We start from the raw sequence: 23,458 nt of genomic DNA on the forward strand, positions 1-23,458 counted from the left end.
ATTGCCGATGGTAACTATTGATGCTTGTGGACCAGATCTGGCAAACAGGAGCAGACTGCCTAAGTGCCATCATTCCATATGATGTGTGGGCAGAATCATAATGCCGTGTCAGGTGTGGGCCTGACACAGCATTATGATTCTGACAGTAAATGTTGCATTTTTTGCAAGCAACATATACTGTACATTGCAAATATTTAATTAGATACTTTTTTTGAAGTGTCTTATGCTTCATATAAGCACACTTATGTTTTTGAATGAGTTCTATATGACACTCTTCAGCTCTTTTCTTCTAGATGAACAAAATCAGTTGATCTCCCAGCTGTATTGTCTTCTCCCTTGATGCTGCTGGTCTTGGAACGAGTCAACATGTCAAGTGTATAAAAACGGCAGCATGGGTTGTAGCCAGTATTTATTTTGGAGCCTCCAGGAGTGACTGTGTTTCAGTGAGGAGAAGTTCAGAGCTGCATTCGAATCCATGAATCCTTAGAGAAGTCATAAGGAACAACACTATGTTTGGATGTTTCTTCCAAGTACTTCAGAATGAATCTCACAGCAATGAACCAATCTGATGGCTGTCAGGAATATTTCTGTCCAGAGAGATCTGTTTCTTTATCTGTCTATGTGATTCTGTATGTGGCCGCAGCAGCTGTGTCTCTTCTGACCGTGTGTGGAAACCTGCTGGTCATCATCTCTGTTAGTCACTTCAAGCAGCTCCACACACCTGCTAACATCCTCATCCTCTCTTTGGCTGTGTCTGATCTGCTGGTCGGAGTTTTTGTGATGCCACTTTATTTGTCTTGGCTCATCGAGTCTTGTTGGACTTCTGGACCAGTGATGTGCTCGGTTTTCTATTTTGTGACTTTTCAAGCAACAAGTGTGTCTGTTCACACTGTGTCTCTAATAGCAGCTGATCGGTTTTTGGCTTTAAGTTATCCTTTTGTTTACTCAGAGAAAATCTCACCCACTGTGATCTGCATAGCAACTTTATTTAACTGGCTGTTTTCATTCTTTTATAACTTCACTCTTCTGTTCATTAATGGAAACTTCACTGATGTCACATGTCCAGGAGAATGTGTTTCTTTTGTAGATGAGGTTTCATCCCTCATTGATCTCCTGGTTGTGTTTCTTATGCCATGTACACTCATCATAATATTATACACTCATATTTTTGTCATTGTTAAGAAACATGCGACTGCTATAAGAGCCCTTCAGGTTCACAACAGCACCTCTAAAAACAGAGTCAGTGACAAATCAGAGCGAAAAGCTGCGATTCTGCTGGGGATTCTGGTCTTTGTGTTTCTCCTGTGTTTACTGCCATATTACATTTGTTCTTTAGTGATTCCATATGACCGCACTGACTTGTTTTATGTCAGAGATGTTACTGTAATATTTTTCTATCTTAACTCCACCATTAATCCCATCATTTATGCCTTATTCTATCCCTGGTTTCAGAAGAGCTTAAAATTAATTTTCACATTAAAAGTGTTTAATAAAGACTCCTCCTTGATGAATGTGCTGTAAGTGATTGGATTTAAGACAGAATCAGACTCTATTTCCTGTTGTCTAGGTTAATGTGTTTTATTATTTTTTCATATTAAACTTGACAGTGAACACATGGATAGTGCCAGTGTATTGTATAACAATGCAAGTGGGGAAGTTTTTTTCTTTTATGTTATATTGCACTAATTTCACTTAATAAAATAAATAGAATTGTTGAATATAGTGCTTTATTTAAAGCCTATACACTAAATATGTCTTCAAAGTCTTACTAACGAAAAAAAAAAAATGTATATGTGATTTTATAGTGTTTAAAGGTTGTAATCTAACTACATGTTGTTATGTGAACACCTCAGCGATTATAGCTATTTCAAGCCTCACAAGGCTCAGTTCATTTCATTAACTCACATAATCATTCAGATCATTCAATATTTCTTGTTACAATACTTTTACAACAGCGTCAGTCATGTTCCCACCCCCACGGTCACGGCACAAAAATACTATTAACACTTAATTTTGGAAGAATACTTTGTATTAAAAATCTTTATATTAATGCAGTACACTGAATGGCAGGCATCTGCGGTCTCACAGTTTAGTATTAAAGTCCCCCTGTAGTCAATAATTTTATCCCTTAAAACTCATCTTTTATCACCAAAATGACATATTTAAACATTTTTTTCCTGTTTTTTTCCTGTGAAAAAAAATCTTAATGCCTTAAAATAGCTTGAATGTAACTCTACACCCTTGCTTCATTTAGTATATGCGGATGCACGAATATGCTAATTAGCCCCGCCTCCACTCACAACAGCATGAGCTCAGAGATCCACTCAGTCAACTTACTGAGGTAAATACTGCACAATGGTATCGCTTTTTACAACATCGGACACATAATGGTAATGAACATTGAAAATTGACCCATGAAAGATTTACATTGTTTAAAAAACCTATGACATACTTTAGACAATGGGGGGCGCCATTTTGTTTAGGTGCACAGTGCATTCTATGTCGATGATGTCAAATGGTTGCACTCGGTGAGCTTCTGACGCTACCCTGTTGCTATTTTTTCCACAACACAACTTGGAATATAATATACGATGCCACCATGTGCGGCTTTTGGTTGTAATTTTCAGTCAAAGGGCAACAAGAGAAGCGATGTAAGTCTTCACTGTTTTACTAGCAATAAGAGGAGAAAAGAATGGGAAGTTGTGAAGAATGTGGATGAATAAAACTTCCTAAAGAACCGCGTCTTTGTTCTTTCCAATTTAGCTCTGATGCTTTTGATACTTTTTCATCTGTATACTTTGGGGCAACGGTAATCTAGTAAGGTATACAAATCTTAATACCCGCGGGGTTCCTTTTAAAACCCGATCGGCCTTTTCAATTTGAGCCAGAGCGCAAAATTAGTGAGGATGAAAACATTGAAGAAGTGCAATATCTCTGTGGCTAATATCTAGAGTCCGCCAGACCACCTTCTATATTCAACTTACGAAGAAAGTGTAAACTGGCGTCGCGTCAGTTACGCTTTTTCCGTAAGTCGAATAGGGAAGGTGTAGGACGTAGCATAAGCTTTTTGAACTGCTGGAGTTTTACACTTTCTTCGTACGTCGAATATGGAAGGTGGTCTGGCTGAAGCGAAATATTTTACTTCATAACTTGTTAAATATGGATTTTTTTTTTTTACACAAACTCATCGCTTCGCTTCAGAAGGCCTTTATTAACCCCCCGGAGCCGCATGGAGTACACGTTTTTGATGGATGGATGTGGATGGAAGCACTTTCTTCAGCTCATACTCGTGACCCCTGTTCACTGCCATTATAAAGCTTGGGTGGAACTACAGATCCACTGCCCAGGGCTGCTTTTCCCAAAAGCATCGTAAGCCTAAGTAGATCGTAGAGCCTTTGCCACCAATGGTCTCTACGATCCATGATGCTTTCAGAAAACGCAGCAATAACTATTTTCAACAATAGGCTTAACATATTACTTGTCCAAAAATAATCATAGGTAAGCTACAATGAAGCACTTACTTTGTGACCTTAAAAAATTATGTTTAATAAAGTACCTGTGTTTGGCGAACACAAACCAGACATTACATTTGACAATGTCTTGACTTACGCTACTCATGCAACTTCTCTGCTATTTACAAATCTTTTCTTGTGGCCTCATGTGATAGCAAAGCATAGTTAAGATGCTTTTCGCATACTATATCCAAGGAAAGTAGGCATATTAGAACACATAGAGGTTTACATACATCAGAATTTAAAGATTAGAAGTTTTGGATTTTATGTTTTTGTATGACACTTTTCTAAATCAGTTGATCTCCCAGCTGTATGTTCTTCTCCCTTGATGTTGCCGGTCTTGGAAAGAGTCAACATGTCAAGTGTATAAAAAGGCAGCATAGATTGTAGCACATCTTTATTGTGGAGCCTCCAGGAGTGACTGTGTTTCGGAAAAGAGCAGTTCAGAGCTGTTGGAGCGACAAATAGCACCTTCAGAGACCTTTATCTGGGGTTAACACATATTTTTTATATGAACGAGGAAGTAGGGAACAATACTGTGTTTGGATGTTTCTTCCAAGTACTTCAGAATGAATCTTACAGCAGTGAACCAAACTGAAGGCTGTCAGGAATATTTCTGTCCAGAGAGATCTGTTTCTTTATCTGTCTATGTGATTCTGTATGTGGCCGCAGCAGCTGTGGCTCTTCTGACCGTGTGTGGAAACCTGCTGGTCATCATCTCTGTTAGCCACTTCAAGCAGCTCCACACACCTGCTAACGTCCTCATCCTCTCTTTGGCTGTGTCTGATCTCCTTACAGGACTTTTTGTGCTTCCATTTCGCTTGATTTTGCTTATTGAATCTTGTTGGAGTTCTGGACTAGTGATGTGCTCGTTTTTCAATTTTGTGACTTTTCAAGCAACAAGTGTGTCTGTTCACACTGTGGCTCAAATAGCTGTTGATCGTTTTTTGGCTTTAAGTTATCCTTTTTTTTACTCAGAGAAAATCTCACCCACTGTGATCTGCATTGCTACTTTATTTAACTGGCTGTTTTCACTCTTTTATAACTTCACTCTTCTCTTCATTAATGGAAACTTCACTGATGTCATGTGTCCAGGAGTATGCCTTTATATTATAGATGAGGTTTCATCCATCATTGATCTCCTGGTTGTGTTTCTTGTGCCATGTACACTCATCATAATATTATACACTCATGTTTTTGTCATTGTTAAGAAACATGCGACTGCTATAAGAGCCCTTCAGGTTCACAACAGCACCTCTAAAAACAGAGTCAGTGACAAATCAGAGCGAAAAGCTGCAATTCTGCTGGGGATTCTGGTCTTTGTGTTTCTCCTGTGTTTACTGCCATATTATATTTGTACCTTAGTGATTCCATACAATAATGCTTACTACTTTTATGTCAGAGATGTTTCTGTAATATTTTTCTATCTTAACTCCACCATTAATCCCATCATTTATGCCTTATTCTATCCCTGGTTTCAGAAAAGCTTAAAATTAATTTTCACATTTAAAGTGTTTAATAAAGGCTCCTGTCTGATGAATGTGATGTAAGTCATTGAATGTAAAACAGAATGTTTCTTCTCTTATTTTATCATGTTTTTCATGTCTAGGTCAATGTATTTTTTTATATTATTTTGTCATATTATACATGGGTATGTACTATAAAACGTAATATTTCCTCAACTATTGCAGAGATAGAGTATATTTAACACACGTTGACATTTTTAACACACTCCAATAGCATAGTACAAAAACAGTGAGATATATCCCTTGTGACACCTTCTCAATGTGACAAATAGTCTCCCCTCTATAATTCATTTATTTTAAAACTATGAGAAAATTGAAAAACCTTACTGGATCAAGAAAGGTTTATATATGATTTTATAATGTTTAAAGGTTGTCGTCTAACATGTTGTGATGTGAAAACCAGATTATAGCTGTTTCATGTGTCACAAATTTTACATTGGCCTTGCACATAAAATAGGCCTACACTGTAAAAAAAAAAAAAAAAAAAAAAAAAAAAAAAAGGCCTAATGACTGGCAGCTACGGCTTTACAGATATGTCCTTAATTATTATTATCAAACACTTTCACTGTAAAATGTTAACCGATGCTAGCAATAGCAACATGCATGAGCTAATGTACTTAGTGCATTAGTGATTACACAGTTACTGCCTTTTAAATAAAGCAACATAAGCAGCATAACATCTTTTTTTGGCCCATCCTGGACTGAAGCACAGGCTTTACTCTTCAGCACAATGGTGTCCCACAAAACTCAGACAATACAGAAACCCTTTTAATCCCAACAGAACATTAAACACTAACAGATCTCTCAAGATCTCAGCATCTTCACTTTTTACAATACAGTTTGACTATTTCTTACATATAAAAGTTATTATTGAGAATTAACAGAGGTTTAGATGTTGATGTTTATTGAAGATAATAAAGTTTGAAGTCACCATTATGGAGATCAGTGTTTGCTTTATTCTGACTCTTGATCCTTGACTTTTTCACATTAAGCCACACTGTGCGATTTATAATAGTCCTTTACGATTGTTGCTTGTCAGACTGTACGAACATGATCCTCATGTCACACTGTCGGATCTCAGCTGTCATTTATGTCAGACTGTACGACAGTGAAGATGCGTTAAAAATGGTTGCATACATGAAAACTTGTACATCATCAACCCATACACGTTCGGTGACTGTGAGCTTCCTTATCACACGGGACTGAAATAGTGGCTAACAAAGAAAGCTCTAGCATTAATTTTGATCATGGCTTTTCTTGAAAATGAAGACAATTTGACGGCCGTCGTTGGAGAAGTCACACTGCAGGACTGTGCGCCTTATCTTCTGACGCTGCCAGAAATTCGTCAGAGGTAAAATTTGATCGCAACGGTCATTAATCGGCTGTCGGTGAACATGTCAAACTAGCGATCAAAGACTACAGATTTTAGCCGAGGATTACAGGAATCTTTTAGGATTCTCAAAATTTGTCTCAGACGACCAAATCGTGGCCAAAATCGCACAGTGTGCACCCGCCTTTAGTTTTTCTCTGGCTGCTTTAACTCTGTGTTTCTAAAGCACATTTGTTATGGCAAAAATGCTAAAGAAAATTTAATCCGACGATTATGGTTACTAATTGGTGATGGTAGTCATCATGTAGTGGCCTGATTCACATACTACCCAGAATCAAAACTCTGGTTAAATTATTTAATATTATTATGCTCGTTATTAATTTCACATAGTTTGTCACTGAACGTTCCTCAAGTAAAGCAAAAGTGCGCCGTTCCCAAAACCAGCTAAAACACAATAAACAGTTTTTATGTTTCACGTAATCATATTTGGAACCTCTAATTTGCTGGCTGTGAATGCATCTGTACAGGCTGCGTTTTTGTCATGTCATTTTTATTGTTACTCAAAAACAAGGACATAGTCTTGAACATTTGAGAGATCAATTTTTCATAAAGCGTAAAGAAATAAAATAGTAAAGGAAATTCTGTACCTCTAATTCTAGTTGGGAAATAATCCGTTTGAACTATTTGATGATAATATTTGCATTTAATTTTTTTTCACTGTTTCATAGTTTTTGTTTTATACATTTCATATAAGCCCATTTAGCCTATGTTTTATATGAATTTTATGTGACACTAATCTCAGCTGTATATTCTCCTCCCTTGATGCTGCCGGTCTTGGAAAGAGTCAACATGTCAAGTGTATAAAAAGGCAGCATAGATTGTAGCACATCTTTATTGTGGAGCCTCCAGGAGTGACTGTGTTTCAGTGAAGAGCTGTTGGAGAGACAAATAGCATCTTCAGAGATCTGTGGTTATGTATACATTGAACTTTATTTGAAGGGAACAACACTATGTTTGGATGTTTCTTCCAAGTACTTCAGAATGAATCTCACAGCAATGAACCAATCTGATGGCTGTCAGGAATATTTCTGTCCAGAGAGATCTGTTTCTTTATCTGTCTATGTGATTCTGTATGTGGCCGCAGCAGCTGTGGCTCTTCTGACCGTGTGTGGAAACCTGCTGGTCATCATCTCTGTTAGTCACTTCAAGCAGCTCCACACACCTGCTAACATCCTCATCCTCTCTTTGGCTGTGTCTGATCTGCTGGTCGGAGTTTTTGTGATGCCACTTTATTTGTCTGGGCTCATCGAGTCATGTTGGATTTCTGGACCAGTAATGTGCTTATTTTTTAAATTGGTGACTTGTCAAGTAACAAGCGTGTCTGTTCACACTGTGTCTCTAATCGCAGTTGATCGTTTTTTGGCTTTAAGTTATCCTTTTGTTTACTCAGAGAAAATCTCACCCACTGTGATCTGCATTGCCACTTTATGTAACTGGCTGTTTTCACTCCTTTATAACTTCAGTTTTCTCTTCATTAATGGAAACTTCACTGATGTCACATGTCCAGGAAAATGTGTTTCTTTTGTAGATGAGGTTTCATCCTTCATTGATCTCCTGGTTGTGTTTCTTATGCCATGTACACTCATCATAATATTATACACTCATGTTTTTGTCATTGCTAAGAAACATGTGACTGCTATAAGAGCCCTTCAGGTTCACAACAGCACCTCTAAAAACAGAGTCAGTGACAAATCAGAGCGAAAAGCTGCGATTCTGCTGGGGATTCTGGTTTTTGTGTTTCTCCTGTGTTTACTGCCATTTTATATTTGTTATTTAGTGATTCCATATGACCGTACTGACTTGTTTTATGTCATAGATCTTAGTGCAATATTTTTCTATCTTAACTCCACCATTAATCCCATCATTTATGCCTTATTCTATCCCTGGTTTCAGAAAAGCTTAAAATTAATTTTCACATTTAAAGTGTTTAATACAGACTCCTCCCTGATGAATGTGATGTAAGTCATTGAATGTAAGACAAAACATTTCCTCTTTTTTCCATGTTATTTCAGGTGTACTTTGCCTACAAGTTAATGCCTTTCCTTCATTTTTTTGGTTTGTTTTTAAACCTGACTGTGAAGACACGGATGTTGTTTTCAATCATGCCAGTATTGTATTACAATATGAGTAGGTGATTTTTTTTCATTACGTCAACTCACCTGTTTCTATAATAAAAGGAATTGTTGAATATAATCGTATATACAGGTGCTGGTCATATAATTAGAATATCATCAAAAAGTTGATTTATTTCACAAATTCCATTCAAAAAGTGAAACTTGTATATTATATTCATTCATTACACATAGACTGATATATTTCAAATGTTTATTTCTTTTAATTTTGATGATTATAACTGACAACTAAGGAAAATCCCAAATTCAGTATCTCAGAAAATTAGAATATTACTTAAGACCAATACAAAGAAAGTATTTTTAGAAATCTTGGCCAACTGAAAAGTATGAACATGAAAAGTATGAGCATGTACAGCACTCAATACTTGGTTGGGGCTCCTTTTGCCTGAATTACTGCAGCAATGTGGCGTGGCATGGAGTCGATCAGTCTGTGGCACTGCTCAGGTGTTATAAGAGCCCAGGTTGCTCTGATAGTGGCCTTCAGCTCTTCTGCATTGTTGGGTCTGGCATATCACATCTTCCTCTTCACAATAAGGTCAGGCAAGTTTGCTGGCCAATTAAGAACAGGGATACCATGGTCCTTAAACCAGGTACTGGTAGCTTTAGCACTGTGTGTAGGTGCCAAGTCCTGTTGGAAAATTAAATCTGCATCTCCATAAAGTTGGTCAGCAGGAGGAAGCATGAAGTGCTCTAAAACTTCCTGGTATACGGCTGCGTTGACCTTGGACCTCAGAAAACACAGTGGACCAACACCAGCAGATGACATGGCACCCCAAACCATCACTGACTGTGGAAACTTTACACTGGACCTCAAGCAACGTGGATTGTGTGCCTCTCCTCTCTTCCTCCAGACTCTGGGACCCTGATTTCCAAAGGAAATGCAAAATTTACTTTCATCACTCAGCAGTAGTCCAGTCCTTTTTGTCTTTAGCCCAGGCGAGACGCTTCTGACGCTGTCTGTTGTTCAAGAGTGGCTTGACACAAGGAATGCGACAGCTGAAACCCATGTCTTGCATACGTCTGTGCGTAGTGGTTCTTGAAGCACTGACTCCAGCTGCAGTCCACTCTTTGTGAATCTCCCCCACATTTTTGAATGGGTTTTGTTTCACAATCCTCTCCAGTGTGCGGTTATCCCTATTGCTTGTACACTTTTTTCTACCATATCTTTTCCTTCCCTTCGCCTCTCTATTAATGTGCTTGGACACAGAGCTCTGTGAACAGCCAGCCTCTTTTGCACTGACCTTTTGTGTCTTGCCCTCCTTGTGCAAGGTGTCAATGGTCGTCTTTTGGACAACTGTCAAGTCAGCAGTCTTCCCCATGATTGTGTAGCCTACAGAACTAGACTGAGAGACCATTTAAAGGCCTTTGCAGGTGTTTTGAGTTAATTAGCTGATTAGAGTGTGGCACTAGGTGTCTTCAATATTGAACCTTTTCACAATATTCTAATTTTCTGAGATACTGAATTTGGGATTTTCCTTAGTTGTCAGTTATAATCATCAAAATTAAAAGAAATAAACATTTGAAATATATCAGTCTGTGTGTAATGAAGGAATATAATATACAAGTTTCACTTTTTGAATGGAATTAGTGAAATAAATCAACTTTTTGATGATATTCTAATTATACGACCAGCACCTGTATATACTATAGAGTGTGTATATCTGTTTATATACTGTGTATGTACTTATGTAAGTGTTAGTGGCAGTAAGAGCACAATTAAATATTTTTGTACATAATTACAGAAATTGTGATCCTGGTCCCTCATGCTCAAGGCAGTGGTTACACCAGCATAGAAATACTCATAATTCTGCTTTGCTGAAAATACAGAGTTGTGTTAGACATAATAGTTTGCACACTGTCACTGAATCAGTACAGTTAGTAATAAGTGACACTTTCCATCTCATTTTTTAACACAAGAGCTGATGCAGCATTTGTAACTTGAATGTTCAAGGCTTCCGGTGTCACCCGCTTCAAGTTATTTTTAGCTGTACAAAAACAGCTTATTATGCTGCTTGCGAACTGGTATTTCTTATCATGTTATTTTAATCTATTACAAAACAGTAATGTATAAACTATTTAAACTATTTAAATTATTTCATGTTTTTACAATTTAACAATTGTATAATTGTTTATTGTTGTAATATTGTTTTTGTATTTTGTTACAATATGTAATACTATTATAAGTGATTGCATTCACTCGAAATAATAATGCATTTCCAGGAAATAAAATGTAATGGTGAAATCAGGTATTATGATGACTAATATACATAATAGTCAGTATTGTATAGTAGTTTAATGTAAATAAACCTCTATTCTTTAATTTTGTCCCCTTTAAATAACATAAAAACAATGTCAGAAAGGGATCAATACCAGTAGTGATGTTGCTGGACACCGCGTCATCAGTGCCCCCACATATATCCTAATATTTATCTGCTGCCTAATTCACGTACATGTTAAATTGATTCACAATCTTGAAAACTAAGGAACTGATTGAAACACAGCTTAGCTAAATGTTTTGGCCAGTCCTCAGCCTGATCACAGGCTCTACTTTTCATCACAATGGTAACCCCCCAAAACTCAGACATAACCGAAACCCTTTTAAATTCCAACATAACAGAACATTAAACAGATCTCAACCTACATTAATCTTAAACAAAAACACATAAAATAACACTTAATTTTAACATTTACTCTCCTTTAACAGTCAGAAGCAAAGCATGCTGGGAAATAGAAATCTGCAGTAACTCATTCAGTTTGATTTCTGATTAAAATAATTAGTTCACGAGTTCACATAACTTTTTTCTGTTAAAGTGCCCCTATTATGGCATTTTAAAGGCTCCTAATTTTGTTTTGGAGGGTTTCTAGGTTTACATGCATCCAAGGTCCAAAAAATTTCAAAATTGTTTTCTCATAATATATATTGCAGCATCATCTGCAGTGTGTGAAATGGATTGATCAAGGATTCAGTCTTTCTAAACTCCTCCTTTACACTGCTTACTCTGCTCTGATTGGTCTACTGTTTACAGCACATGTCGGACACAAGACACCATCCCCCAGCTCTGTGGAGAATCAACAACTGGCAGACGATCTGAACGAGTTTTATTGCAGGTTTGAAAAAACACCATTCACACCTCCTGTAACCCCCGTCTCCCCCACACCTGCAATTCAGTTCAGTGAAGATGACGTGCGCCAGGTCTTCAGAAAGAACAAGAGAAGAAAGGCACCAGGCCCAGACAGCGTTTCACCAGCCTGTCTGAAAACCTGCGCTGACCAGCTGGCCCCCATCTTCACACAGATCTTCAACAGATCACTGGAGCTGTACGAAGTCCCCTCATGCTTCAAACGCTCCACCATCATCCCCATCCCAAAGAAACCCAAAATTACTGGATTTAATGACTACAGACCTGTGGCTCTAACATCTGTGGCCATGAAATCATTTGAAAGACTGGTTCTGGTTTATCTGAAGGACATCACTGGACCCTTACTGGACCCCCTGCAGTTTGCTTACCGAGCAAACAGGTCTGTGAATGATGCAGTCAGTATGGGACTGCATTATGTTCTGCAGCATCTGGACAGACCAGGGACTTATGTGAGGATCCTGTTTGTGGACTCTACTTTTAACACCATCATCCCATCACTCCTCCAGCCCAAATTAACTCAGCTCTCTGTGCCCACCTCTGTCTGTCAGTGGATCACCAGCTTCCTGACAGACAGGCAGCAGCTAGTGAGGCTGGGAAAATTCTCATCCAGCACCTCACCATCAGCACCGGCGCCCCTCAGGGTTGCGTGCTCTCCCCACTGCTCTTCTCCCTGTACACCAATGACTGCATCTCTAAAGACCCCTCTGTCAAGCTTCTGTAGTTCGCAGACGACACCACAGTCATCAGCCTCATCCGGGACGGAGACGAGTCTGCTTATTGGAGGTTGGACAGCTGGCTGTCTGGTGCAGTCACAACAACCTGGAGCTGAACACGCTCAAAACAGTGGAGATGATCGTGGACTTCAGGAGAAACCCCCCTGCACTCCCCCCACTCACCTTCATGAACAGCAATGTGACTGCAGTGGAGTCATTCAGGTTCCTGGGCACCACAATCTCCCAGGACCTGAAGTGGGACAACCACATTGAGTCCATTGTGAAAAAGGCCCAGCAGAGGTTGTACTTCCTTCGCCAGCTGAGGAAGTTCAACCTACCACAGGAGCTGCTGAAACAGTTTTACTCTGCCATCATTGAATCCATCCTCTGCACTCCTATATCTGTCTGGTTCAGCTCAGCTACCAAATCTGACCTCAGAAGACTACAGAGGGTAGTCCGGTCTGCTGAGCGAATCATTGGTACAACCCTCCCCACTCTCCAGGAACTGTACTTATCCAGAGTGAGAAAAAGGACAAAGAAAATCACTCTGGACCCCTCACATCCAGCACACTCCCTCTTTGAACTGTTGCCATCTGGTCGACGTCTGCCATCTGAGCACGAGAACGACCAGACACAGGAGCAGTTTCTTCCCTCAGGTAATCCATCTCATGAACACTTGACAAACATGGAACACACAACACTATTATACATTATTTACTTAAAACACATACTTATTTATATTTCAAATTTGCACATATCATAACTGTACATACAAATTGTCTATATTATATATGTTTTTTTGCTTTTTTTGCACTTTGTCTATCTTGTATATTTGTATATTATTCTTTTATTCTTTTTATTATCTGTGTCTTGTTGCTGTCACTCTGTTGCACTGTGGAGCTTCTGTCACTAAAACAAATTCCTAGTATGTGTAAACATACCTGGCAATAAAGCTCTTTCTGATTCTGGAAACAAAACGTTCATTACCATATCTGAATTTCAGGCTTCCTCTGCTCTTGATACCCAGTGATATGAACAGTAACAATGACATTGGTTTTACCGTATCAATTTGAGCATGAGTCCTCATCCTTTGGAAGTGCATGCAAAGTGGATTTGCTTCATTTTTGGGCCCATCCTGGACTGAAGCACAGGCTTTACTCTTCAGCACAATGGTGACCCACAAAACCCAGACAATACAGAAACCCTTTTAATCCAAACAGAACATTAAACACTAACAGATCTCTCAAGATCTCAGCATCTTCACTTTTTACAATACAGTTTGACTATTTCTTACATATAGAAGTTATTATTGAGAATTAACAGAGGTTTAGATGGTGATGTTTTATTGAAAATAATAAAGTTTGAAGTCACCATTATGGAGTTCAGTGTTTGCTTTATTCAGGCTCTTGATCCTTGACTTTTTCACATTAAGCTGGGTGCACACTGTGCGATTTATAATAGTCTTTTCCTTGACTGTACGAACATGATCCTCATGTCACACTGTGGGATCTCAGCCGTCATTTATGTCAGACTGTACGACAGTCAAGATGCGTTAAAAAACGGAAGCGTGCGTGAAAACTTGTCCAGAGTTTTACATCGTCAACCCATACACATTTGGTGACTGTGTGCTGCATTACATGCGGGACTGAAATGGTGGCTATCAAGGAGATCTCTGTTGTCTTGAAAAATGAAGACAATTTGACATTCGTCGTAGAAGTCACACTGCAGAACTGAATTGTATCTGCCAAATCTAGAGGTAAAATTTGATCACAACGGTCATAAATTGGCTGTCGGTGAACATGTCAAACTAGTGATCAAAGACTACAGATTTTAGCCTAGGATTATAGGAATCTTTTAGGATTCTAAAAATTTGTCTCACACGACCAAATTGTGGCCAAAATCACACAGTGTGCACCCGCCTTTAGTATTTCTCTGGCTGCTTTAAAGGGTTAGTTCACTTCTAAATGAAAATTTCCTGATAATTTACTCACCCCCATGTCATCCAAGATGTTTAGGTCTTTCTTTCTTCAGTCGAAAAGAAGTTAAGGTTTTTGAGGAAAACATTGCAGGATTTTTCTCCATATAGTGGACTTCACTGGGGTTCAACGGGTTGAAGGTCCAAATTGCAGTTTCAGTGCAGCTTCAAAGGGCTCTACACGATCCCAAATGAGGAATAAGGGTCTTATCTAGCGGAATGATCGGTCATTTTCTAAAAAAAATTAAAATGTATATACTTTTTAACCACAAATGCTTGTCTTGCACTAGCTCTGCGATTCGCACATATGACGTAATCACGTTACAAAGGTCATGCGTGACGTAGGCGGAAATACCAATCCAGTGTCTACAAAGTGAACATGCAAAGATTAAGCCAAACGGCCTTTACAACAAAAAGGTAAAACAATGATATCGGATGACTTGAAGTTGGAGGAGAAAATTAGATGAAGTTTTTCGCTCTACCACGGTACTTCCGCCAACATCACGTGTGACCTTTCAACGTAATGCATCGTGGTGCATCGCAGAGCAGAGCAAAAGGAGCATTTGTGGTTAAAAAGTATATACATTTATTTTTTTAGAAAATGACTGATCGTTTCGCTAGACAAGAACCTTATTCCTCGTCTGGGATCATTTAGAGCCCTTTAAAGCTGCACTGAAACTGAAATTTTGACCTTCAATCCGGTGAATCACACTGAAGTCCACTGTATAGAGGAGAATCCTGGAATGTTTTCCTCAGAAACCTTAATTTCTTTTCGACTGAAGAAAGAAAGACATGAACATCTTGGATGACATGGGGGTGAGTAAATTATCAGGAAATTTTTATTCAGAAGTGTCAGGACACAGATGGAGGCAGAGGGGTAAGTGAAACACAGATGTTTATTGAACAGAGGCACGAACACAGGTAGACGATGGATACAGGTGAGTCAATGAACAAGCACTTTCAGAATGGTAACTTAGCTGGATGGTAACAGAGGAATGTCTTTTGCAGATGCTGGTGAACACGGGGAACGGAGAACTGGAGATGGAAGACAACAGGATGGAGACACAGGTAACTCAGGTGAGTAGCAGGTAAGAAGTCCAGGTACGTAAGACGAGACCAGACAAAGGAGTGAGGGAAGTGAGAGTCTTTATAGTGTCCATAGATGATGATGTGCAGGTGCAGGTGATTAGGAGACTGTGAACGAGTGGGTGGAGCGTGAAGATCCGGTGACGATGCGTTGGTGTTGGCGGGTGTTGGCTGTGACTCCGTGACAAGAAGTGAATTAATCCTTTAACTGTGTGTTTCTAAAGCACATTTTTTATGGCAAAATAGCTAAAGAAAATGTAATCCAACAATTAAGGTTACTAATTGGTGTTGGTAGTCATCATGTAGTGGCCTGATTCACATACTACCCAGGATCAAAACTCTGGTTAAATTATTTAATATTATTATGCTCATTATTAATTTCACATAGTTTGTTGCTGAACGTTCTTCAAAAGTGCGCCGTTCCCAAAACCAGCTAAAACACAATAAACAGTTTTTATGTTTCACGTAATCATATTTGGAACCTCTAATTTGCTGGCTGTGAATGCATCTGTACAGGCTGCGTTTTTGTCATGTCATTTTTATTGTTACTCAAAAACAAGGACATAGTCTTGAACATTTGAGAGATCAATTTTTCATAAAGCGTAAAGAAATAAAATAGTAAAGGAAATTCTGTACCTCTAATTCTAGTTGGGAAATAATCCGTTTGAACTATTTGATGATAATATTTGCATTTAATTTTTTTTCACTGTTTCATAGTTTTTGATTTTATACATTTCATATAAGCCCATTTAGCCTATGTTTTATATGAATTTTATGTGACACTAATCTCAGCTGTATATTCTCCTCCCTTGATGCTGCCGGTCTTGGAAAGAGTCAACATGTCAAGTGTATAAAAAGGCAGCATAGATTGTAGCACATCTTTATTGTGGAGCCTCCAGGAGTGACTGTGTTTCAGTTCAGAGCTGTTGGAGAGACAAATAGCATCTTCAGAGATCTGTGGTTATGTATACATTGAACTTTATTTGAAGGGAACAACACTATGTTTGGATGTTTCTTCCAAGTACTTCAGAATGAATCTCACAGCAATGAACCAATCTGATGGCTGTCAGGAATATTTCTGTCCAGAGAGATCTGTTTCTTTATCTGTCTATGTGATTCTGTATGTGGCCGCAGCAGCTGTGGCTCTTCTGACCGTGTGTGGAAACCTGCTGGTCATCATCTCTGTTAGTCACTTCAAGCAGCTCCACACACCTGCTAACATCCTCATCCTCTCTTTGGCTGTGTCTGATCTGCTGGTCGGAGTTTTTTTGATGCCACTTTATTTGTCTTGGCTCATCGAGTCATGTTGGATTCCTGGACCAGTGATGTGCTTATTTTTTAAATTGATGACTTGTCAAGTAACAAGCGTGTCTGTTCACACTGTGACTCTAATCGCAGTTGATCGTTTTTTGGCTTTAAGTTATCCTTTTGTTTACTCAGAGAAAATCTCACCCACTGTGATCTGCATTGCCACTTTATGTAACTGGCTGTTTTCACTCTTTTATAACTTCACTCTTCTCTTCATTAATGGAAACTTCACTGATGTCACATGTCCAGGAGAATGTGTTTCTATTATAGATGAGGTTTCATCCATCATTGATCTCCTGGTTGTGTTTCTTGTGCCATGTACACTCATCATAATATTATACACTCATGTTTTTGTCATTGTTAAGAAACATGTGACTGCTATAAGAGCCCTTCAGGTTCACAACAGCACCTCTAAAAACAGAGTCAGTGACAAATCAGAGCGAAAAGCTGCGATTCTGCTGGGGATTCTGGTCTTTGTGTTTCTTCTATGTTTACTGCCATTTTATATTTGTTATTTAGTGATTCCATATGACCGTACTGACTTGTTTTATGTCATAGATCTTAGTGCAATAATTTTCTATCTTAACTCCACCATTAATCCCATCATTTATGCCTTATTCTATCCCTGGTTTCAGAAAAGCTTAAAATTAATTTTCACATTTAAAGTGTTTAATACAGACTCCTCCCTGATGAATGTGATGTAAGTCATTGAATGTAAGACAAAACATTTCCTCGTTTTTCCATGTTATTTCAGGTGTACTTTGCCTACAAGTTAATGCCTTTCCTTCATTTTTTTGGATTGTTTTTAAACCTGACTGTGAAGACACGGATGTTGTTTTCAATCATGCCAGTATTGTATTACAATATGAGTAGGTGATTTTTTTTCATTACGTCAACTCACCTGTTTCTATAATAAAAGGAATTGTTGAATATAATCGTATATATATACTATAGAGTGTGTATATCTGTTTATATACTGTGTATGTACTTATGTAAGTGTTAGTGGCAGTAAGAGCACAATTAAATATTTTTGTACATAATTACAGAAATTGTGATCCTGGTCCCTCATGCTCAAGGCAGTGGTTACACCAGCATAGAAATACTCATAATTCTGCTTTGCTGAAAATGCAGAGTTGTGTTAGACATAATAGTTTGCACACTGTCACTGAATCAGTACAGTTAGTAATAAGTGACACTTTCCATCTCATTTTTTAACACAAGAGCTGATGCAGCATTTGTAACTTGAATGTTCAAGGCTTCCGGTGTCACCCGCTTCAAGTTATTTTTAGCTGTACAAAAACAGCTTATTATGCTGCTTGCGAACTGGTATTTCTTATCATGTTATTTTAATCTATTACAAAACAGTAATGTATAAACTATTTAAACTATATAAATTATTTCATGTTTTTACAATTTAACAATTGTATAATTGTTTATTGTTGTAATATTGTTTTTGTATTTTGTTACAATATGTAATACTATTATAAGTGATTGCATTCACTCGAAATAATAATGCATTTCCAGGAAATAAAATGTAATGGTGAAATCAGGTATTATGATGACTAATATACATAATAGTCAGTATTGTATAGTAGTTTAATGTAAATAAACCTCTATTCTTTAATTTTGTCCCCTTTAAATAACATAAAAACAATGTCAGAAAGGGATCAATACCAGTAGTGATGTTGCTGGACACCGCGTCATCAGTGCCCCCACATATACCCTAATATTTATCTGCTGCCTAATTCACGTACATGTTAAATTGATTCACAATCTTGGAAACTAAGGAACTGATTGAAACACAGCTTAGCTAAATGTTTTGGCCAGTCCTCAGCCTGATCACAGGCTCTACTTTTCATCACAATGGTAACCCCCCAAAACTCAGACATAACCGAAACCCTTTTAAATTCCAACATAACAGAACATTAAACAGATCTCAACCTACATTAATCTTAAACAAAAACACATAAAATAACACTTAATTTTAACATTTACTCTCCTTTAACAGTCAGAAGCAAAGCATGCTGGGAAATAGAAATCTGCAGTAACTCATTCAGTTTGATTTCTGATTAAAATAATTAGTTCACGAGTTCACATAACTTTTTTCTGTTAAAGTGCCCCTATTATGGCATTTTAAAGGCTCCTAATTTTGTTTTGGAGGGTTTCTAGGTTTACATGCATCCAAGGTCCAAAAAATTTCAAAATTGTTTTCTCATAATATATATTGCAGCATCATCTGCAGTGTGTGAAATGGATTGATCAAGGATTCAGTCTTTCTAAACTCCTCCTTTACACTGCTTACTCTGCTCTGATTGGTCTACTGTTTACAGCACATGTCGGACACAAGACACCATCCCCCAGCTCTGTGGAGAATCAACAACTGGCAGACGATCTGAACGAGTTTTATTGCAGGTTTGAAAAAACACCATTCACACCTCCTGTAACCCCCGTCTCCCCCACACCTGCAATTCAGTTCAGTGAAGATGACGTGCGCCAGGTCTTCAGAAAGAACAAGAGAAGAAAGGCACCAGGCCCAGACAGCGTTTCACCAGCCTGTCTGAAAACCTGCGCTGACCAGCTGGCCCCCATCTTCACACAGATCTTCAACAGATCACTGGAGCTGTACGAAGTCCACTCATGCTTCAAACGCTCCACCATCATCCCCATCCCAAAGAAACCCAAAATTACTGGACTTAATGACTACAGACCTGTGGCTCTAACATCTGTGGCCATGAAATCATTTGAAAGACTGGTTCTGGTTTATCTGAAGGACATCACTGGACCCTTACTGGACCCCCTGCAGTTTGCTTACCGAGCAAACAGGTCTGTGAATGATGCAGTCAGTATGGGACTGCATTATGTTCTGCAGCATCTGGACAGACCAGGGACTTATGTGAGGATCCTGTTTGTGGACTCTACTTTTAACACCATCATCCCATCACTCCTCCAGCCCAAATTAACTCAGCTCTCTGTGCCCACCTCTGTCTGTCAGTGGATCACCAGCTTCCTGACAGACAGGCAGCAGCTAGTGAGGCTGGGAAAATTCTCATCCAGCACCTCACCATCAGCACCGGCGCCCCTCAGGGTTGCGTGCTCTCCCCACTGCTCTTCTCCCTGTACACCAATGACTGCATCTCTAAAGACCCCTCTGTCAAGCTTCTGTAGTTCGCAGACGACACCACAGTCATCAGCCTCATCCGGGACGGAGACGAGTCTGCTTATTGGAGGTTGGACAGCTGGCTGTCTGGTGCAGTCACAACAACCTGGAGCTGAACACGCTCAAAACAGTGGAGATGATCGTGGACTTCAGGAGAAACCCCCCTGCACTCCCCCCACTCACCTTCATGAACAGCAATGTGACTGCAGTGGAGTCATTCAGGTTCCTGGGCACCACAATCTCCCAGGACCTGAAGTGGGACAACCACATTGAGTCCATTGTGAAAAAGGCCCAGCAGAGGTTGTACTTCCTTCGCCAGCTGAGGAAGTTCAACCTACCACAGGAGCTGCTGAAACAGTTTTACTCTGCCATCATTGAATCCATCCTCTGCACTCCTATATCTGTCTGGTTCAGCTCAGCTACCAAATCTGACCTCAGAAGACTACAGAGGGTAGTCCGGTCTGCTGAGCGAATCATTGGTACAACCCTCCTTACTCTCCAAGAACTGTACTTATCCAGAGTGAGAAAAAGGACAAAGAAAATCACTCTGGACCCCTCACATCCAGCACACTCCCTCTTTGAACTGTTGCCATCTGGTCGACGTCTGCCATCTGAGCACCAGAACGACCAGACACAGGAGCAGTTTCTTCCCTCAGGTAATCCATCTCATGAACACTTGACAAACATGGAACACACAACACTATTATACATTATTTACTTAAAACACATACTTATTTATATTTCAAATTTGCACATATCATAACTGTACATACAAATTGTCTATATTATATATGTTTTTTTGCTTTTTTTGCACTTTGTCTATCTTGTATATTTGTATATTATTCTTTTATTCTTTTTATTATCTGTGTCTTGTTGCTGTCACTCTGTTGCACTGTGGAGCTTCTGTCACTAAAACAAATTCCTAGTATGTGTAAACATACCTGGCAATAAAGCTCTTTCTGATTCTGGAAACAAAACGTTCATTACCATATCTGAATTTCAGGCTTCCTCTGCTCTTGATACCCAGTGATATGAACAGTAACAATGACATTGGTTTTACCATATCAATTTGAGCATGAGTCCTCATCCTTTGGAAGTGCATGCAAAGTGGATTTGCTTCATTTTTGGGCCCATCCTGGACTGAAGCACAGGCTTTACTCTTCAGCACAATGGTGACCCACAAAACCCAGACAATACAGAAACCCTTTTAATCCCAACAGAACATTAAACACTAACAGATCTCTCAAGATCTCAGCATCTTCACTTTTTACAATACAGTTTGACTATTTCTTACATATAGAAGTTATTATTGAGAATTAACAGAGGTTTAGATGGTGATGTTTTATTGAAAATAATAAAGTTTGAAGTCACCATTATGGAGTTCAGTGTTTGCTTTATTCAGGCTCTTGATCCTTGACTTTTTCACATTAAGCTGGGTGCACACTGTGCGATTTATAATAGTCTTTTCCTTGACTGTACGAACATGATCCTCATGTCACACTGTGGGATCTCAGCCGTCATTTATGTCAGACTGTACGACAGTCAAGATGCGTTAAAAAACGGAAGCGTGCGTGAAAACTTGTCCAGAGTTTTACATCGTCAACCCATACACATTCGGTGACTGTGTGCTGCATTACATGCGGGACTGAAATGGTGGCTATCAAGGAGATCTCTGTTGTCTTGAAAAATGAAGACAATTTGACATTCGTCGTAGAAGTCACACTGCAGAACTGAATTGTATCTGCCAAATCTAGAGGTAAAATTTGATCACAACGGTCATAAATTGGCTGTCGGTGAACATGTCAAACTAGTGATCAAAGACTACAGATTTTAGCCTAGGATTATAGGAATCTTTTAGGATTCTAAAAATTTGTCTCACACGACCAAATTGTGGCCAAAATCACACAGTGTGCACCCGCCTTTAGTATTTCTCTGGCTGCTTTAAAGGGTTAGTTCACTTCTAAATGAAAATTTCCTGATAATTTACTCACCCCCATGTCATCCAAGATGTTTAGGTCTTTCTTTCTTCAGTCGAAAAGAAGTTAAGGTTTTTGAGGAAAACATTGCAGGATTTTTCTCCATATAGTGGACTTCACTGGGGTACAACGGGTTGAAGGTCCAAATTGCAGTTTCAGTGCAGCTTCAAAGGGCTCTACACGATCCCAAATGAGGAATAAGGGTCTTATCTAGCGGAATGATCGGTCATTTTCTAAAAAAAATTAAAATGTATATACTTTTTAACCACAAATGCTTGTCTTGCACTAGCTCTGCGATTCGCACATATGACGTAATCACGTTACAAAGGTCATGCGTGACGTAGGCGGAAATACCAATCCAGTGTCTACAAAGCGAACATGCAAAGATTAAGCCAAACGGCCTTTACAACAAAAAGGTAAAACAATGATATCGGATGACTTGAAGTTGGAGGAGAAAATTAGATGAAGTTTTTCGCTCTACCACAGTACTTCCGCCAACATCACGTGTGACCTTTCAACGTAATGCATCGTGGTGCATCGCAGAGCAGAGCAAAAGGAGCATTTGTGGTTAAAAAGTATATACATTTATTTTTTTAGAAAATGACTGATCGTTTCGCTAGACAAGAACCTTATTTCTCGTCTGGGATCATTTAGAGCCCTTTAAAGCTGCACTGAAACTGAAATTTGGACCTTCAATCCGGTGAATCACACTGAAGTCCACTGTATAGAGGAGAATCCTGGAATGTTTTCCTCAGAAACCTTAATTTCTTTTCGACTGAAGAAAGAAAGACATGAACATCTTGGATGACATGGGGGTGAGTAAATTATCAGGAAATTTTTATTCAGAAGTGTCAGGACACAGATGGAGGCAGAGGGGTAAGTGAAACACAGATGTTTATTGAACAGAGGCACGAACACAGGTAGACGATGGATACAGGTGAGTCAATGAACAAGCACTTTCAGAATGGTAACTTAGCTGGATGGTAACAGAGGAATGTCTTTTGCAGATGCTGGTGAACACGGGGAACGGAGAACTGGAGATGGAAGACAACAGGATGGAGACACAGGTAACTCAGGTGAGTAGCAGGTAAGAAGTCCAGGTACGTAAGACGAGACCAGACAAAGGAGTGAGGGAAGTGAGAGTCTTTATAGTGTCCATAGATGATGATGTGCAGGTGCAGGTGATTAGGAGACTGTGAACGAGTGGGTGGAGCGTGAAGATCCGGTGACGATGCGTTGGTGTTGGCGGGTGTTGGCTGTGACTCCGTGACAAGAAGTGAATTAATCCTTTAACTGTGTGTTTCTAAAGCACATTTTTTATGGCAAAATAGCTAAAGAAAATGTAATCCAACAATTAAGGTTACTAATTGGTGTTGGTAGTCATCATGTAGTGGCCTGATTCACATACTACCCAGGATCAAAACTCTGGTTAAATTATTTAATATTATTATGCTCATTATTAATTTCACATAGTTTGTTGCTGAACGTTCTTCAAAAGTGCGCCGTTCCCAAAACCAGCTAAAACACAATAAACAGTTTTTAT

At 38.9% G+C, this 23,458-nt stretch overlaps 4 protein-coding genes across 4 annotated transcripts; all 4 read left to right on the forward strand.

Annotated features, from left to right (window-relative positions):
* The first annotated feature begins 307 nt into the window (after positions 1-307).
* LOC127502413 (trace amine-associated receptor 13c-like) lies at positions 308-1,530 on the forward strand. The gene has a single exon (XM_051875335.1). It carries the CDS (start codon positions 541-543, stop codon positions 1,519-1,521), a length of 981 nt encoding a protein of 326 aa, XP_051731295.1. The 5' UTR covers positions 308-540; the 3' UTR covers positions 1,522-1,530.
* Positions 1,531-3,753: 2,223 nt separating this feature from the next.
* On the forward strand, positions 3,754-5,062 carry LOC127502393 (trace amine-associated receptor 13c-like). The gene has a single exon (XM_051875312.1). The coding sequence runs from the start codon at positions 4,082-4,084 to the stop codon at positions 5,060-5,062; it is 981 nt and encodes a 326-aa protein (XP_051731272.1). The 5' UTR covers positions 3,754-4,081.
* A 1,222-nt stretch (positions 5,063-6,284) lies between these two features.
* On the forward strand, positions 6,285-8,550 carry LOC127502405 (trace amine-associated receptor 13c-like). Its single transcript, XM_051875326.1, has one exon. The coding sequence runs from the start codon at positions 7,410-7,412 to the stop codon at positions 8,388-8,390; it is 981 nt and encodes a 326-aa protein (XP_051731286.1). The 5' UTR covers positions 6,285-7,409; the 3' UTR covers positions 8,391-8,550.
* Positions 8,551-16,445: 7,895 nt separating this feature from the next.
* Positions 16,446-17,795, forward strand: LOC127502899 (trace amine-associated receptor 13c-like). Its single transcript, XM_051876341.1, has one exon. The coding sequence runs from the start codon at positions 16,506-16,508 to the stop codon at positions 17,484-17,486; it is 981 nt and encodes a 326-aa protein (XP_051732301.1). The 5' UTR covers positions 16,446-16,505; the 3' UTR covers positions 17,487-17,795.
* The last annotated feature ends 5,663 nt before the right edge of the window (positions 17,796-23,458 follow it).

Source organism: Ctenopharyngodon idella, chromosome 20 (assembly GCF_019924925.1).
Source record: "Ctenopharyngodon idella isolate HZGC_01 chromosome 20, HZGC01, whole genome shotgun sequence".
Lineage (NCBI taxonomy): Eukaryota > Metazoa > Chordata > Actinopteri > Cypriniformes > Xenocyprididae > Ctenopharyngodon > Ctenopharyngodon idella.